The 19,583-nt window shown below is 46.7% G+C and overlaps 1 protein-coding gene across 1 annotated transcript; it reads right to left on the bottom strand.

The window, feature by feature from the left end:
• Nucleotides 1–2,877: 2,877 nt before the first annotated feature.
• psmg1 (proteasome (prosome, macropain) assembly chaperone 1) lies at nt 2,878–19,135 on the bottom strand. Its single transcript, XM_055645164.1, has 7 exons — nt 18,964–19,135; nt 16,061–16,167; nt 12,066–12,220; nt 11,283–11,345; nt 9,548–9,746; nt 5,029–5,165; nt 2,878–3,113 (listed from the first exon to the last, which is right to left on the bottom strand). Exons 1-7 carry the CDS (start codon nt 19,068–19,070, stop codon nt 3,039–3,041), a joined length of 843 nt encoding a protein of 280 aa, XP_055501139.1. The 5' UTR covers nt 19,071–19,135; the 3' UTR covers nt 2,878–3,038.
• Nucleotides 19,136–19,583: the final 448 nt, after the last annotated feature.

Genomic DNA, 19,583 nt, shown 5'->3' on the forward strand with positions numbered 1-19,583 from the left:
AAAGGCGAGGATGTGCTCTGCGGAAGCAATTCCAATACAGAGTATTTCCTCCCAAATACTTCAAGCAGAAAGAATCCCAGATACTGTACTAAACATATCATTTATTAGTGCCACGCTGCACCAATAATCATTGTGTATCCACAATGATCTTAGTTTAGTTTAAATTACAGATACAGGCCCTTCGGCCCACCGAGTCCGCACCGACCAGCGATCCCCGCACATTAACACAATGCCTACACACACTAGGGAAAATTTACACTTATACCAAGTATACAAACCCAAGTCAATTAACTTACAAACCTGTACATCTTTGGAGTGTGGGAGGAAACCGAAGATCTCGGAGAAAACCCACGCGGTCACGGGGAGAACGTACAAACTCCGTGCAGACAGCACCCGTAGTCGGGATCGAACCCGAGTCTCCGGCGCTGCAAGGGAGCAACTCTACCGCTGCTCCACCGTGCCGCACCAAACCTAAGCAAAGTTGAAATTCTCATACAGGTTTAATCATCAGTACAGTGTTCATGCAGACATAGAATTATCTCTCTGTTGTTGCTGGATGCCTGCCCCGAAGCAGCTAGTTTTTAAATTCATTCTGATAAATGGCCAGCGCCCCAAGCATCTTTACCCTTTACAATCGTCAAGGGAGCAGCAGTAAATTTTCAGCATTTTATTTCTAATAACCAGCCGTTTTATCTTTCATCTTCAAATAACTTGCGTGGGTACAGCTGTGTAATCATTTGATGGCGCACGGAAGATTTTTGGTTTAATCAACAGCAGATCCAAGGCTGAAAGTTAACAAGGTCAAATCTTTCAGCACTGTAAATGTCGGTGATTTTTTTCTTAATTTTTGGGATATGTGACAGTGGTCTGACCCTTTCTCTCACCACTCTTGAAAATAACAGGCAAATGATCTTTAAAAGGCACTATTTAAGAGAGAGTTAGATGGAGCTCTAGAGGCTAGTGGAGTCAAGGACTGTGGGGAGAAGGCAGGCACGGGTTATTGATAGGGGACGATCAGCCATGATCACAATGAATGGCAGTGCTGGCTCGAAGGGCAGAGTGGCCTCCTCCTGCACCTAGTTTCTATGTTTCTATGGACAGGTACATGGAGTTTTGAGAGGGTGCACAGGAGTTTTATCAGAATGCTGCCTGAAGTCGAGGGTTTCAGCTACAAGGTTGGATAGACTTGGATTGTTTTATCTGGAACGTCAGAGTTTAAGGGGACTTTTAGGGAGTAACTAGACCAAGTGGGACCAGTTGGGCCCCATCCCCCAACGCTGGGGGGTGGGGGGTGCGGCGGCGGCGTTCACCCCAGGGTACCCCCCCTCCCCGATTGGCCTCCCCACTCCCTGCCGTGTGGCCAATCACCAGGATCGTGAAGCAGCAACCTCATTACTGTTGGCAACGTCCCATTGGGATGTCATTGTGGCAGTCGGCAGCTTGAGAGCCCACTGTGATTGATGCAGTGCGAATGGCATTGTGACATCATCACTGGAAGCTCCTGGAAAAAGGGCCGTCTGTGAGAAAGGCGGTTGTGGCTACTTTAAAACTTTAATCATGAATAACTTTTGAAATATAGCATGAAATCTGAAGTGAACCTGATTACGACGTGGTGGGGGATTAGAAGTTGAGGAGCAGCAACCGCGTTACCATTGGCAACATCCCATTGTGATGTCATTTGTAAATGAGATCCATTGTGGTTGAACGTCTGTGAGATCACATTGTGAGATCATCACTGGAAGGTGCTGCAAAAGTCTGCCACTGGAAAGCAGGTAACTTTTTTCAAATTGGGCTTTTTTAAAAACTTTATTCATGAATAACTTTTGAAATATAGCATGAAATCTTAAGTGAAGCTGTACAGTGTGGGACCAAAATGCAACCAGAACTTGAGGAGCAGCCCCTTCAGATATTGGTAGAGGGGCAGCAACCTCGTTACCGTTGGCAACGTCCCATTGTGATGTCATTTTGTCAGTCGGCAGCCAGCTTGAGAGCCCATTGTGATTGGTGCACTGTGTGAGGCATTGTGACATCATCACTTTGAGACGGCTGGAAGCTGTCTGTGAGAAGGCGGTTTTGAAAATTTCAACGATGAATAACTTCGGAAATATAGGTGGGAAGATGTTTATCGCCACCACGGGAAAAACGTGAGTAGGATGTGTGAAAATATGAAGGCTGTGGCCTAGCGTTTGGAAGAAGGTAGGAATTAACCATTGACAAAGAGACACATCATGGGCACAAACCAAAGACTTTTAGTTATATAGAGATAATAGGTAGACAATCAGAACCTTTTTCCCCAGGGTGGAAATGTCCAACTGTACAAGGCATAGCTGCTGTGTAAGTTGAGGGGGAAAATATAATTGGAGATGTACAAGGTAAATCTTTTTACACATAGGGTGGTGAGGGCTTAGAACGCATTGCCAGGAGTGGCAGTGGAGGCAGATATGATAGCGGCGTTTAAGAAGATTTTAGATAAGACACATGATTTGCAGGGAATGGAGGGGTATGTGCAAGCAGATGAGATCAGTTCAGCTGGGTATTATGTTCAACACATTGTGGGCCGATTGGCCTATTCCTGTGCTATACTGTTCTATGTCCTATGAAAAGTGTAGAGGGATACGAACGAAATGCAGGCAAATGAAATTAGCTTAGATGGGGCATCTTAGTCGGTATGGATGAGTTGGGCCGAAGGGCCTGTATCCGTGCTGTATGACTCCATGATCTGCAAGAGAAACTGAGGCACCTGCTTTGTTGCTTCTCTTAACAATTGCCCAACATAAAGAGCCAGATAGCAAAATGATCAGTTTGGATTTTGGGGTTTAGAAATGATTACTGCTATGAAATAAAAATTTACAAAAAAAAATAAAAGTAATCAAGCTGACAGGACTTGTCACGGTTTATTAAAATACTTCAAATCATTGTTGAACAAAACTGCTGTGATTTATTATTTCCACTGAATAAAACATTGCTAAATCTAGGTAATAACTCCTTTTGGAAACCACTCAGGCATTCATTTACAAACTAATTAGAAATTGTTCGGCTCATGTATACAGGTTGCTTTGGATCTTGTTTGCATCAACTAGCTGGTGTAATATTTCCGCACTTTGTGTAGTCACCTGCAAAGAAACAAAGAAACTATTCAAAAATATTTCTAAGTGTCAATGGTTTCTAACCTCTAAGGATTCATGGGCTGGAAATTGTAGTGTAGAGTTGGGAAGGAGGGGGAACAGAGAGGGTGAAGGGAAGAGGAAATAGTCATCATTCCACACTGCTGTTCATTTAGCCTGGCTGTAAAATTACGGCTGTGTTATATCCCATAGGTTCCAATTTGCCAACATTCCTGGCCTTGCATTAAAACTGTAGATCAAACAGCATCCATAGCGAGAGAAACAGAATTAATATTTCAGATTGAAAACCGTTCATCAAGAACAGGAATGTGAGAAAAAAAAGTTAAGAGTGGCATAGAGTGGCATATGTTTATTGGATTTACGAGAGAGTTAGATAATGCTCTAGGGCCTGGTGGAATCAAGGGATATGGGTAGGGGCCAGGCACGGGTTATTGATTGGAGACGATCAGCCATGATCAAAATGAATAGTGGTGCTGGCTCGAAGGGCCGAATGGCCTCCTCTTGCACCTATTTTCTATGATTCTAGTTGGCATTCCCGGGAAGGTTAATTCCTGGGATGGCGGGACTGACATATGCCGAGAGAATGGAACAGCTGGGCATGTACACTCTCGAGTTTAGAAGGATGAGAGGATATCTGATTGAAACATATAAGATTGTTAAGGGCTTGGTCACGCTAGAGGCAGGAAACATGTTCCCGATGTTGGGGGAGTCCAGAACCAGGGGCCACAGTTTAAGAATAAGGAGTAAGCCATTTAGAACGGAGACGAGGAAACACTTTTTCTCAGAGAGTGGTGAGTCTGTAGAATTCTCTGCCTCAGAGGGCGGTGGTGGCAGGTTCTCTGGATGCTTTCAAGAGAGAGCTAGATAGGGCTCTTAAAAATAGTGGAGTCAGGGAATATGGGAAGAAGGCAGGAACGGGGTACTGATTGTGGATGATCAGCCATGATCACATTGAATTGCAGTGCTGGCTCGAAGGGCCAAATGGCCTACTCCTGTGTCTATTGTCCATTGACATTCGGCATGCTTGCCTTCATCAGTCGGGGCATTGAATATAATTAGGACGTCATGTTGCAGCTTTATAAAACTATGTTTCTATGTTTACAAAAAGAATGTGGCGTCTTCGGAGAGGGTGCAGAAGAGGTTTACCAGATGCTGCGTAGAATAGAGGGTATTAGTCATGAGTAGGGGTTGAACAAACTTGAATTGTTTTCTCGGAAGCATCGGAGGCTGAGGGGAGACGTTTATAGATAGATGTTTATAAAATCATGGGGTACATAGACAAGGTAAACAGTCGGAATCTTTTTCCAAGGATGGAAGGACCAAAGACAAGAGGGCACAGCATTAAGGTCAGAGGGGGAAAGTTTAAAGGAGATGTGCGGGGCAGGTTTTTTGTTTTATACAGAGAATGATGGGTGGTGGAAGCAAAAACGATAGTGGCGTTTAAGTGCCATGGATATGCAGCGAATGGAAAGATATTGATCACGTGCAGACAGAGGAGATTAGTTTAACGGCATCATGTTCAGCACAGACACTGTCAGCTGAAAGGCCTTTTGCTGTTATCTTCTATGTTACTTTATAAAGTAGATCACTGCTTTAAATCTAATGCCAAGGTAGTTGGTTTTCAATTCATGTACAACTTGCAAACAAATGTCACCTTTCCTGACTCTTGCCTTTAATGTATACTTCAATAGCATAAAATATTGCAACCATATGTCCAGATACGATAGTGGCATTTATAAGACGTTTGGATAGGCACATGGATATCCAGGAATGGAGGGATATGGGTAATGTGCAGGTGGACGTGATGGTCTTGGCATCATGATCGGCATAGACATTGTGGGCCGAAGGGCCTGTTCCTGTACTGTTCTATGTTCTATAACTATGAAGGGTGAATTGTCCTTACCTTTACAAAAGATTTCAAGCTCCTACTTGCAAGCACTGGCTTGAAGGCTTCCACTGTCAACGTGTCCAGTGCTGCAACGTCACTGTAGCAGTGGTAGAGCACGGCGGGTATCTGTTGAACCTGACAGTGGGTCAGGACTGGGAACAAAGAAGAAGAAAAGACAACTTTCAGTACTTGATCTTCCCCACACACCAACCCTCCAGAAACCTCAAAAAGCAACTGCGTGCGTCCGAATGGCAAACGAGCCACGTATAACAATTATACTCAGGTCTGAATTAATCTGGTTGATCCCTTTTAGTTAGTTAGTTTAGTTTGTTTAGTTTAGTTAGTTTATTGTCATGTGTACCGAGGTAAAGTAAAAAGCTTTTGTTGCGTGCTAACCAGTCTGTGGAAAGACAATACATGATTACAATCGAGCCATCCAGTGTACAGATCATAATTAAAGTAAGAAATGTTGCCATTTCAAAAGAGAGCTGGGATAATCATTTACTACAGGTGCATAAATGTTCGATCAACGTACGACATTCGCTCATCCAATTCAAAACATTACATAGATTATATTATTCAAAAAACTAAATTAAATAAAATCTTCCCTAATGTTTCACCAATCTGTGATAAATGCCTGTGTCAAGAAGCTACCATAGCGCACTCTTTTGTTTTTTGTACAAAAATCCAAAAATTCTGGTATGAAATATTTGATATTTTTTCAAAATTAATCAAAATAAAACTGGTACCAAAACCAGAATGGATTATTTTTGGAATATCGGAAGGTAACCCTGAACTAAACGTGTTTCAGAAGAATTTATTTAATTACGGGCTAATAATGGGAAAAAAGCTTATACTTAAATTCTGGAAAAATGCGCCCACACCAACAATAAAAATGTGGATATCAAATATGTTTGAAACATTACATCTGGAAGAGATGAGATTCCTCTTAGCAGGTAAAGCAGACCAATTCCAAAAGACGTGGTCTATGTTTCTGGACCTATTACAAGTATGAGGTGCAATAGTAATTTTTAAAAATAAATAAATAAATAAATGGTATCAGGACCTGGTAACGGGAGGTAAAACAACAAAAACAGACTTGGTTGGTAGTCCCCTTTCTGCGGAGTTTAATGTTATAATAGAGCGATTGTTCCTATTTTCTTTTTCTTTCTTTTCTAGGGTCTACTTTCTCACTTTACTTCCTTCTCTAACTTCTTTTCTAAGGGGCTTTCTTTTCCCAACACTCTTGCACTTCACGACTCTTGCGCACTTTCTTTACTTTCTTTACTTCTATCTTTTTCTTAAAGCTCAAAAAAAAATGAAGCAGTACAAAAAATGTATTAAGATATATGTGTTGTGTAGTATTGTAATTTACCGTACTTCTAATAAAAATTAAAAAAAATTTAAAAAAATTAAAAAAAAAGAAATGTTGCCATAGGACAAGGGTTCCTAACCTGGGGTAAATTTAACCCCAAGGGGTATATTTCACCTACCCAGGGGGTAGATTTGTTGATTCAGGATTTGTATATATTTTTTCTCATTGACTGTGTTCGGTTCGGTTCTGATATACCGGTAGCTGTTCATCATTAGTCGTTCATAAATAAGTGAAATAACATTGTTACGTGCTATTAAAGTTGCCAGGGGTAAACGGGACGAAAAAGGTTGGGATCCCCTGCTGTAGGTGAAGAGATTTTAAAAGTGTGGAGCAATTGTAATGTGTGATGACAGATCAGCTTCTGTGGCCAGCACACAAAGAGCCTCCTGGGTTCGGCAGCATGTTGGATTTAGGACGACAGCAAGGATCTCATTATGGGCCTCAGTGCCATTCACGGCTGGGAACATCCATAAGAAATGGCCACTTGGCTGTGGGAATGAGAACTGCTCATGAGTCCAAATCCCACCAGTTACTGTGTAGGAAGGGGCTGCAGATACCGGTTTACACCGAAGATAGACACAAAATGCCGTAGTGACTCAGCGGGTCAGGCAGCCTCTCTGAACATTCAGAGTCTGATGAAGGGTTTTGACCCGAAACGTCACCTGTTATTTTTCTCCAGAGATGCTGCACTGAGTTACTCCAGCATTTTGTTTCCCATGAGTTACTGCTCTTCGTGTGAGAAGGCATGGGAAGGGCAACACCAAAGCCAGGCCAAGGCATTGAACGCCGCCAGGACAATAGACCTTCATGACCAGGTCAAAATCCTTGCACTTACAACAATGGGACTTGAAAGTGGCACCAAACTGGAGACTCTGTATACTGTCTCAGCGCACTACTGCTACACACTTGTACTGTTTCTGAGATGCTTATCTAATATGTATCTAAGTGTATATGCATAGTGTAGGAAGGAACTACAAATGCTGGTTCAAACTGAAGATAGACACAAAATGCTGGTATAACTCAGCGGGTCAAGCACATCTCCGGAGGGAAGGAATGGAAACATTTCGGATCAAGACCCTTCTTCAGAGGGTCTGACGAAGGGTCTCGAACCGAAACGTCACCCGTTCCTTCTCTCCAGAGATGCTGCCTGTCCCGCTGAGTTACTCCAGTATTTTGTGTCTATCTTCTGCTTATGTATAGTGATACTTGCACTGACCTCGGTACATGTGACAGATAAAGTACCATAGCATACCAGACTGTAAAGTACCACACCATACCACCAAAATAGCAAGTTTAACTTACTACAAAAAAACCCAACCGCCTATATTTCACTGGGTCATATCCAATACCTGCATTTCACTTCAAAGTAGTTTGTCTGGTAAGCTTTTGAAGCACGACTTTCAGTATATTTTAACGCAAATTATTAGGCATGCTTACAGAAGTAATTGTCCAATTGAGTAAGATTATCATTGTGCATGAGAATGCAGGTGTTTGAGAATCATTCTGAGAATGCAGAATTGTAGGATTTAGTCCACAATAGGAATGGTTGGGCAGACATGGACTTTATTGTTTGGAGCTCAGGAGACTGAAGTATGGTCTTCTATAAAAATTATGAGGGGTGAATGTACACACAGTGTTTTTACTAGGATTTGGGAAAGGGTGTTCTAAATGAAACGAGTTGCCAGAGGAGGTTACACAAAAAAGCTGGAGAAACTCAGCGGGTGCAGCAGCATCTATGGAGCGAAGGAAATAGGCAACGTTTCGGGCCGAAACCCTTCTTCAGACTGATCGGGGGCGGGGGTGGGTGGGGACAAGAAAGGGAAAAGGAGGAGTAGCCAGAAGGCTGGGGGATGGGAGGAGACAGCAGGGGGGCTGAGGAAGGGGAGGAGACAGCAAGGACTAACAAAATTGGGAGAATTCGATGTTCATGCCCCCGGGGTGCAGACTCCCCAAACGGAATATGAGGTGCTGTTCCTCCAATTTCCGGTGCTGCTCGCTGTGGCCATGGAGGAGACCCAGGACAGAGAGGTCGGAGGCAGAGTGGGAGGGGGAGTTGAAGTGCTGAGCCACCGGGAGGTCAGCTTGGTTATTGCGGACCGAGCGGAAGTGTTCAGCGAAACGATCGCCCAACCTCCGCTTGGTCTCACCGATATAGATCTGCTGACATCTAGAGCAGCGGACGCAATAGATGAGTTTGGAAGAGATGCAGGATTCTTCAAGAGTTGCCAGAGGAAGTGGTTGTTGCAAGTACAATAACATTAAAAATATACCTGGAAAGGTATATGGATAGGAAAGGTTTAGAGGGATATGAGTCAAGCATGGGAAAATGGGACTAGTGTATATGGGCATCTTAGTCTTTATGGGCAAGTTGAGCCAAAGGGCCTGTCTCTGTGCTGTATGACTCTGACCATGAGAAACTTCTTTAGCAAGAGGGTGGTGATTTTGTGGAATTCATTGCCAAGTCAATGACAGATAAAGCAGAAATCGATAGACTTAATCAGGAAGGGCGTCAAAGGTTACGGGAGAAGACAGGAAAGTGGGGTTGAGAGGGAAAAATATGTGGAGCAGACTCGATGGGCTGAACGGCTTAATTCTGCTCCGATGTCTTATGGAGTATTTGGTTGTTTATATAAACATCATCTCAAGGGAAGGAAAAGTAAAAGAAAATTTAAAAAACGGGAAAATCTCTACTGGTTCAATGCAAGGAATACCAGTTTGCAAAGTGGGGGCAGCGGTAGAGTTGCTGCCTTACAGCGCCGGAGACCCAGGATCGATCCTGTCTACGGGTGCTTGTCTGTACAGAGTTTGCACGTTCTCCCGTGGCATGCGTGAGTTTTCTCCGGGATCTTCGGTTTCCTCCCAAACTCCATAGACGTGCAGGTTTACAGGTTGATTGACTTCGTATAAATGTAAATTGTCCTGTGTGTGTGTAGGATCGTGTTAGTGTGCGGAGATTGCTGGTTGGCACGCACTCAGCAGGCCGAAGGGCCCGTTTCTGCGCTGAATCTCTAAACTAAACTTAGTCCCTGCAGCCTCGCATGCCGCGATGGCATGATAAAGGGTTTTGTTATCACTGGAGCGATGAACCACCCTGACACAAAAATGGAAAGAAATCCTGTCAATAGTTCGGTCCTCTGCCCTGTGCTACAGAACCCATACCTGCTGCAGGTAGTCCTGAGATGACGTTGGGCTGCTCCAGTAACTGGCAATGGGGAAGCTCCTGCACTGTATTTGTCTTCAGTGCTCGAAGGAAAGGAACAGGGATGCTGGGAATAGACCGGGATGATTTATATTCAGTAACAGAAGAACTCGACAGGACTATGACACCTAGGTTCCTTTTCTGGATATTTTCAAAAACCTGCAACGCAAAGAAAAGTCATTAATATTGTTAAATGTGTCTTCCCCTTGGTTGCTGAATACAAGTGCATCCTCAGACACCGGTCACTCACACTTGATCCACTTTATTGTTGACTGGACCTGACAGGGATGCAAGAGGTTGAAAAGCAGCACAGCCTGGACACTATTCCCACAAACTAACACTGGAGAGGCTCCGGTTTACAAGAATGATCCCAGGAATGATTGGGTTAGCGTATGATGAGTGTTTGAAGGCACTGGGCCTGTACTCGCTGGATCTTAGAAGGATGAGGGGGCACCTAATTTAAACTTACCGAATTGTGAAAAGACAGGATAGAATGAATATGGAGAGGATGTTTCCATTCGTGGGAGAGTCTAGGACCAGTGGCCATTATCTCAGAATAAAATGATGTACCTTTAGAATGGAGATGAGGAGGAATTTCTTTAGTCCGAGGGTGGTGAATCTGTGGAATTCATTGCCACAGACGGCTGTGGAGTACAGGTCAATGGATATTTATATGGCGGAGATTGACAGATTTTTGATTAGTAAAGGTCTCAGAGGTTATGACGAGAAGGCAGGAGAATGGGGTTGAGAGGGAAAGATAGATCAGCCATGATTGAATGGCGGAGTAGACTTGATGGGCCGAATGGCCTATTTCCGCTCCTGTCACTTATGAACTAAAAGTACACACTCTCCTGCCTTTGTGTATTGAGCTTCAATCCTCATTATAGAGGTGTGGCAGTATTATGCTGTTAGTTTATGGTTGTGGGTATCCAGGAAATGCTGGCTTTTACTACCATCTGAATGCCTGGAGGATAGGAAAGTCTTACAACTGGGTGGAAGATTCTGGGCATCGACAAGTACATAGAGGCTGAAAGCCAGGGAAGTGGCAGGGTTCCTCTCTCACCTACATCAGTGAAGACCAGTTGGGTTTGCAAAGCAATCCATCGTCTGTGTGATCATTTTACTCACATCATCTTTCAGATTCCTTTCAAGTGGTGCTCAAGTCCTCAGCTGCTCACAGCTGGATCTGAACACACCTTCTCCGGGTCTAAGATGGCGAATCCAGTATGGTAATCGCTGAAAGTCAACATCTTTACATCCATATGGGCACCACAGCTGGTGGAGATGCTGCCTCACGGTGCCACAGACCCGGCATCAAACCTGACCTTGGCTGCTGTCTGTGTGGAGTTTGTACGTTCTCCCTGTGACACAATAGGTATCGTCCGGGTGCTCCGGTTTCCTCCCGCAACCCAAAGACGTGAAGGTGTGTGGGTCAATTGGCTCTCTGTAAAATTGCTTCTGGTGTGTAGGGAGTGGATGAGAAACTGGGATAACGTAGAAATACAATGAATGGGTGATCGATGGTCGGTGTGGACCCCGGTGGGTCTGTCTCCATGCTGTATCTCTAAACAAAACTAAATCTGGGCAAAGAGAATATTTTTACATGAAGTGATAGCCACTGGCCCTTAGCCCACTAACGGCACTCAAGAGCTACAAGGCAACACGGACTGAAGAGACTGGTGGAAGAGCACCTACCTTCTCAGCCCAGTGGAAGAGCTGATCCTCAGCTACGTGGCAAGTGCAGTGGCAGCTCAGAATCTGCAGACACACAAAGAGAGTAGATGAAGGCAAACCCAGCACATGTGGGGAAACAACGTCTATTACTACAGAGCATTTGGAAATAGGCAATGGTTCGTGTCGACACCCTTCAGAAGGGTTTTGGCCCGAAACATTGCCTATTTCCTTCGCTCCATAGATGCTGCTGCACCCGCTGAGTTTCTCCAGCACTTTTGTCTACCTTCTGTCATTTTCCAGCATCTGCAGTTCCTTCTTAAACACTACAGAGCATTTAACACATCAGAGGGTCCTGCACCAATGTGCTACTCATGAAGTATCTTTCATGGCATGTTATTGCTGTATCTGTGTGAAAATCTACAACATGACCACAACACAGTGGCGCAGCTGGTAGTGCTGCTGCCTCACAAAGCCAGAGATCTGGGTTCGATCACGACTATGGGTGCTGTCTGTACGGAGTTTGTACGTAACCCCTTGGGGTTTCTCCAGGTGCTCCAGTTTCCTCCCATACTCCAAAGACATACGGGTTTGTAGGTTAATTGGCTTCTGAAAATTGTAAATCATCTCAGTGTGTAGGATAGTGCTAGTGTATGGGGTGATTGCTGATTGGTGCGGACTCGGTGGGCCGAAGGGCCTGTTTCCACGTTGTATCCCTAAAGTCTAAAGCCTGGCAATTAAAGCTCAAGAGATTCCAATGATCTACTCCTGACCCTGGTCCTTGTACTCAATCACAAAGCAACTCACAGTCGGGTCGGATGTCAGTCGGTAGAGAACGCACGATGAATCTGCGGGAAATTGCTTCTCCGAGGTATGTTGTCTCTGGACTCGTTCATTGCACAATGTAACAGCTCCAACAACTTCCCAACTCCCACAGCATTGTACAAAGGATTTGAGAAACCCTGTAAAACAAACACAAAGGCTACACGATCAACAATGTCATTAATCCAGCAGGCTCAGAACAGAGATGGGAAAAATCTTTTTCACTGAGAGAGTTGTGAATCTGTGGAATTCTCTGCCTCAGAGGGCAGTGAATTGAATTGAATTTCCTTTATTGTCATTCAGACCTTACGGTCTGAACGAAATTTCGTGCCTGCAGTCATACATACAATGATACAATAATAAACAACAATAAACACAAATTAACATCCACCACAGTGAGTCCTCCAAACACCTCCTCACTGTGGTGGAGGCAAAAATCTTAGGGTTGCAGTCTCTCCCTCTTCTCCCTCTGCGCTGAGGCGATTCCCCACCGGGCGATGGTACAAACAGTCCCGCAGCTCACCGAACCCCGCGAACGGGCCGGTTCAAACACTGCGGCCCGGGGTGGTCGAAGCCGCCGCACCTCCAGTCCAGCACACGCAGCCGCCGGCCCGCGGCTGAACCCAGGACTCTGGACACCGCCACCAGAACGTCGTCCCAGCCACCGGAGCACCGTCCCAGCCCCCGGACCGGATCGCCCTCACGTGAGTACCGTTCCACCCTCGGGCTGGGCCACTCCAGCGGGAGTGCCGTTCCTCCCTCGGGCTGGGCCACTCGACGGGAGTGCCGTTCCTCCCTCGGGCTGGGCCACTCCAGCGGGAGTGCCGTTCCTCCCTCGGGCTGGGCCACTCTGACGGGAGTGCCGTTCCTCCCTCGGGCTGGGCCACTCCGACGGGAGTGCCGTTCTTCCCTCGGGCTGGGCCACTCCGACGGGAGTGCCGTTCCTCCCTCGGGCTGGGCCACTCCAGCGGGAGTGCCGTTCCTCCCTCGGGCTGGGCCACTCCAGCGGGAGTGCCGTTCCTCCCTCGGGCTGGGCCACTCCAGCCCCTCACCATGCCGCTCTCACGGGAGCACCGTTCCATCCCGGGCTGGGCCGGGACCGAGCCCAGGACGAGTCCTGTCAGCTGCCTCCAGAGTCCCGAGGTCGCCGGCTCCGCTAGGCCTCAGCGTAGACGGAGGCAAAGAAGGGGGATACGACAAAAAGGTCGTATTCCCCCGAAGGGAGTGACAGCAGCCCCCGTTTCACCCCCCACCCCCCTCCCCACATAAACACAGCCTAAAAAACCAAAAACATAACTACACAAAACGGAAAAAAACAACACAAAAAAGTAAAAGACAAACGGACTGCAGACGAGCCGCAGCCGTTCCCAGCACCGCCACTTCCGGACTGATTCTGGCTGATGGAGGCTGATTCTCTGGATGCTTTCAAAAGAGAGTTAGATAGAGCTCATAAAGATAGCCAAGGGATATGGGGAGAAGGCAGGAATGGGGCGCTGATTGTGGTTGGTCAGCCACGATTACATTGAATGGCGGTGCTGGCTCGAAGGGCTGAATGGCCTATTCCTGCACCTATTGTATATTGTCTTTGCCGCTCCTGGCTGAGGTTGTTTACAAGATCGATCCCAGGAATGATTGGGTTAACATATTAGGAGTATTGAGCAGTTTTGGGCCCCATATCTGAGGAAAGATCTGCTGGCCTTTGGAGAGGGTCCAGAGGAGGTTTATGAGAATAAGGAGTGTTTGACAGCACTGGGCCTTTAATTACTGGAGTATAGAAAGCTACCAAATAATGAAAGGCCTAGATAGAGTGGATGTGGAGAGGATGTTTCCAGTCATGGGAGAGTCTAGGACCAGAGAACACAGCCTCAGAATAAAAGATGTATCTACAAAGGAGATAAGGAGCATCCATATCCCCCCAAACCTGTCCTATCCATGTCTAACCTCTTCTTAAATGTTGGGATAGTTCTGCCTCAACTACCTCCAAGCCTACTCAACCTCTGCCTATAGCTCAGAACCTCTAGTCCTGGCAACATCCTTGTAAGTCTTCTCCATACCCTTTCTAGCTTGACAGCATTTTCCTAGAAACATAGAAAATAGATGCAGGAGAAGGCCATTCGGCCCTTCGAGCCTGCACCACCATTCAATATGATCATGGCTGATCATCCTACTCAGTATCCTGTACCTGCCTTCTCCCCATACCCCCTGATCCCTTTAGCCACAAGGGCCACATCTAACTCCCTCTTAAATATAGCCAATGAACTGGCCTCAACTACCTTCTGTGGCAGAGAGTTCCAGAGACTCACCACTCTCAGTGTGAAAAATGTTTTTCTCATCTCGGTCCTAAGGGATTTCCCCTTTATCCTTAAACTGTGACCCCTTGTCCTGGACTTCCCCAACATCGGGAACAATCTTCCTGCATCTAGCCTGTCCAACCCCCTAAGAATTTTGTAAGTTTTATAAGTTTCTATAAGTCCTTTGACACTATGCCCAGAACTGAACACAATACTCTAAAATGTGGCCTCGCTAATGTCTTATACAACTGTAACGTGACCTCCCAACTTCTATACTCAATACTCTGGCCGATGAGGGCCAATGTGCCAAACGCTTTCAAGAGAGAGCTAGATAGGGCTCTTAAAAATAGCAGAGTCAGGGGATATGGGATGAAGGCAGGAATGGGGTACTGATTGGGGATGATCAGCTATGATCACATTGAATGGCGGTGTTGGCTCGAAGGGCCGAATGGCCTACTCCTGCACCTGCTGTCTACTGTCTATTGACCACCCGATCCACCTTCGAGGAACTATGCACCCGCACTCCTAGATCTACAACACTAACGAGAGCCCTACAATTCACTGTGTAGTTCCTGCCCATGTTGGACTTCCCAAAATACAACACCTCACATTTTTCTGCCACTTTTCACTGGGTCCCTGTGAGTTGAGAGTGAGCTGAGGGCCCAGCGAGTTGCATGGGAGTGTGGCAAACATTATTAGGTCTGCCAGGGTCAGGTAATGGTCCATCCACATGGTCAAATCGTGGATTATTGTTACTGTGATTATTTTACTGTGATTCCACAATTGCCTGGCATCAAATTATTGGTACACAACAGACAAAGTTAATCAGGAGATGGAAATCACTAACTCCGTGTCTGGGTTTCAATCAGCCACAGTGTGTTCCTGACCTCCAATCTACCTCATTGGAGACCTTTGAACTATCTTGAATTGGACTTTACCAGACTTCAATGTTATCTCATGCACTGAACGTTAGTTTTAGTTCCGTTTTAGAGATACAGCGAGGAAACAGGCCCTTTGGCCCACCGGGTCCATGCCGACCGGTGATACTAGTTCTATGCTACACAGTGTGATCCTCAGCTTTTTAGCGACCAAACTTCAATTCATCTTTAATTCTTCAAGTGACATCCCTTCACTGTGCACCATCAATTTACTTATTTTGACCCATCTTCAGCAGCCGAGGTATTAAGGGCGTCCACCTGCAATATTAACTCCGTTCCTCTCTTCGCAGATGCTACCTGACCCGTTGGAGATTTCCAACATGTTATCTGATGTTTAATGTTTGGCTTTGGGAAGAATGAGTGTTGAAGGCGTAGCGAGAGTAGTGAGGAGCGCGGAGATCAAACGGACAGCAACACGGTGGGCAGCGCTGTGAGGGTGGCACGGTGGCGCAGCGGTAGAGTTGCTGCCTTGCAGCGCCAGAGACCCGGGTTCGATCCTGTCCACGGGTGCTGTCTGTACGGAGTTTGTACGTTCTCCCCGTGACCTGCCTGGGTTTCCTCCGAGATCTTCGGTTTCCTCCCACACTCCAAAGACGTACATGTTTGTAGATTAATTGGCTTGGTATAAATGTTATAAATTGCCCCCAATGCGTTGGGATCACTGGTCGGTGCGGATTCGATGGGCCGAAGGGCCTGTTTCCGCGCTGTATCTCTAAACTAAACTAAAAACTATAACACCTCCTTTACTCACCTGCAGCATTCTCTCCGACGGCGATGAGAAATGTGGAGCAGGGGAGCAGGCTGGCCGAGTGGTCCGTCGATGATCTATTCTCTGAGCTCCACTGGATGGTCACATCTCTGATGGGGAAGACATGAGATTCAACTAAAGAAATTCTTCACCCGAGCGCAAACTGGAAAAACAACCGTGGCACGCTGCGTCTATCAGTTCCAATGAACTTCAAGAATATAAACAGAAACTGCTAGGTTGCTCAAGTCTGCTCCTCCATTTAGTAAGATCACTACTGGTCTTGGTCAAATTCCTAGAAAACTTGATTCGTCTCTGACCAAAGATGTGGCCACCTTAGCTTAGTTTAGATACAGCGTGGAAGCAGGCCCTTCGGCCCATCGGGTCCGTGCCAACCAGCAAACACTCGATACACTAGCACTATCCTACACACCAGGGACAATTTATAATTCTTACCGAAGCCAATTAGCCTTCAAACCTGTACGTCTTTGGAATGTGGGAGGAAACCAGGAGCACCCGGAGAAAACCCACGTGATCATACAAGAGAACATACAAACTCCGTACAGACAGATCGAACCCAGGTCTCTCGCACGATCGATCTCTGCAGACTATTTAATCCCACCTGGAAATAATCCTACTGGACACATCTCAATCCATGTGGACCAGGAGTTAATCCCAGCAGTAAAATGTAGACACAAGTCACTGTTGATGAAGGATCCTGACCCAAATCATCACCCATTCTTGTTCTCCACAGATGTTGCCTGACCCACTAGGTTTACAGCACTTTGTGTCTTTTTTTTGTTAATCTCAGCAGCAGGCAAGGTCCATCCTAACAAACTAGGAGTTAATTCCCACAGGCCTGGTCCATCAGGCCACCAGCATAATCAAGGGCAAGTCTCACCCCAGTCACTCCCAAAGATCATAGAAGGCTTTATCTTTGGTCACGCCCTCTTCTCCCCTCTCCCATCAGGCAAGAGGTACAGAAGTGTGAAAATCCACACCTCCAGATTCAGGGACAGTTTCTTCCCAGCTGTTATCATCAGGCAACTGAACCATCCCATCACCAACTAGAGAGCAGTCCTGAACTACTGTAAATCTACCTCATTGGAGACCCTTGGACTATCGTTAATCGGATTTTGCTGAACTTTATCTTGCATTAAATGTTATTCTCTTTATCATGTGTCTGTACACCAGTGGTTCCCAACGTGGGGCGTACGCCCCACAGGGGGGCAATTTGATTTTTAAGGGGGGCAATTGAGCGCGACTGAGGAGGTCTGGGTCCAAATTTTCGATTTTTTTTTTTTTTGGGGATTTTCCATCAGGTTCCATATGTAGTTTATGTTTCAGATGTTATTTTGAGTAAATACTTTTCTTTGGGTAAAAAAGGTCTTTATTGTGTAGTTATTACATAATCCAAGGTATTGCCGTTTTAAGCTTCTTCGGGTGAAACGGAGTTCACTTTTTAAATGATAAGAATTATATATCACCACATGGGGGGGGGGGGGGGGGGGGGGGGCATCAGGATTTTAGAGGTGATTAGGTGGGGCATGGCCAAAAAAAGGTTGGGAACCACTGCTGTACACTGTGGACGGCTCAATTGTAATCATGTGTTGTCTTTCCGCTGACTGGTTAGCATGCAACAAAAAAGCTTTTCACCTTAATACACGTCAATAAACAAAACTAAACTTAGACCAGTTACTCTCAGCAGAGCCAAATCAATCTTTGCAGCCTACATGATCCTAGCAGTTCTGAGTCTAATGTGTAGGAAGGAACTGCAGGTGCTGGTTTATTCCAAAGTTAGACACAAAGTGCCGGAGTAACTCAGCTGTTCTGGCCGCATCTCTGGAGAAAAAGGATGGGTAACATTTTGGGTAGACATTCTAGTCTGAAGAAGGGTTTCCGCCCGAAACGTTGCCTATTTCCTTCACTCCATATATGCTGCATCCACTGAGTTTCTCCAGCATTTTTGTGTACATTCTAATCTGAGGGACCTGTTAATCCCAGCAGGGCAGGGCAGGGATATTCCCAGTTGATCAGTAGTCAAACCCAGTTGGTGTGGGTCAATCGCTACAGACCATGAATTAACTCCAGCAGCCCTGCATCTACCTCAATAGACATGGGGAAAATAAACCATCAAACCAGTGAATGCCAACAGCTTCAGGCCGATCCCAGGGTCTCGACCCGAAACGTCACCCATTCCTTCTTTCCAGAGATGCTGCCTGGCCCACTGAGTTACTCCTGCAATTTGTGTCCATCTTCAATTTAAACCAGCATCTGCATCTGCAGTTCTTTCCTAGTAAACAACCCCTGCAGCCCTGCATCTACCTCAATAGACCACGGGGAAACCATCAAATCAATGAATCCCAACAGCTACAGGCTAATCCCAGACAGGCAGGGAAATTTCCAGTAGATCAGGTGATAAACCCAGTATATCAACAGACCAAGAGTTAACCCCAGCAGCCCTGCATCTACCTAAATAGACCACTAAAAAAACCTTCAAACCAAGCAATCCCAACAGACCTGGCAATCCCAGCAGCTTCAGGCCGATCCCAGCAAACCAGCAGACAAGTCAACCCAAGCGTATCAGGGTCAATACCAACAGACCAGGGGCAACCCCAGCAGGGCAGGTTCAAGACCAGCAGACCAGAGTTAATACCAGCAGGGCAGAGTCCACCACAGCAGACCAGGGTTAATCCCACCAGACCAGGGTCAACTCCAGCAGACCAGGGTCAATCCCAACAGGGCAGAGTCAATACCAGCAGACCAGGGTCAACTCCAGCAGACCAGGGTCAATCCCAACAGACCAGCAATCCTGGCAGAGTCAACGCCAATGGGCCGCTGGTCCCAGCAGCTGCTGGTCAGACCCCATCCCAGCCCAGCAGCGGCCCGGCCTCGGCCAACAGCCTCACCTGCGCCCCGCCAACTCCCTTCTGATCTCCTCATCCTCCTCCTCCTCTTCCTCCTCGGCCACCGCCCGGGAGAAAGCAGAGACGACCTCCCCGAAAAACGTGGCCATTTGCCGGCTTGGTTTCGCCTCTGCCTCACAGGCAGCAAAACTCCCGGCCTGGAGAGGGCGCGTCAGAGGCGGCCCGAGGAACGTCGGTCACCACGGCCGCCGCCGCCAGAGGGCGGGCTCCCCAATACCAGACACTGTAATTACAGCGATCCGCCGTCAGAGGGCGGGCTCCCTCATACCAGACACTGTAATTACAGCGATCCGCCGCCAGAGGGCGGGCTCCATCATCCCAGACACTGTAATTACAGCGATCCGCCGCCAGAGGGCGGGCTCCCTCATACCAGACACTGTAATTACAGCGATCCGCCGCCAGAGGGCGGGCTCCCTCATACCAGACACTGTAATTACAGCGATCCGCCGTCAGAGGGCGGGCTCCATCATACCAGACACTGTAATTACAGCGATCCGCCGCCAGAGGGCGGGCTCCCTCATACCAGACACTGTAATTACAGCGATCCGCCCATCATCCCATACACTCTAATCACAGTGTGGTTCGCCGCCAGAGGGCGGGCT

Source organism: Leucoraja erinacea, chromosome 13, assembly GCF_028641065.1.
Source record: "Leucoraja erinacea ecotype New England chromosome 13, Leri_hhj_1, whole genome shotgun sequence".
Lineage (NCBI taxonomy): Eukaryota > Metazoa > Chordata > Chondrichthyes > Rajiformes > Rajidae > Leucoraja > Leucoraja erinaceus.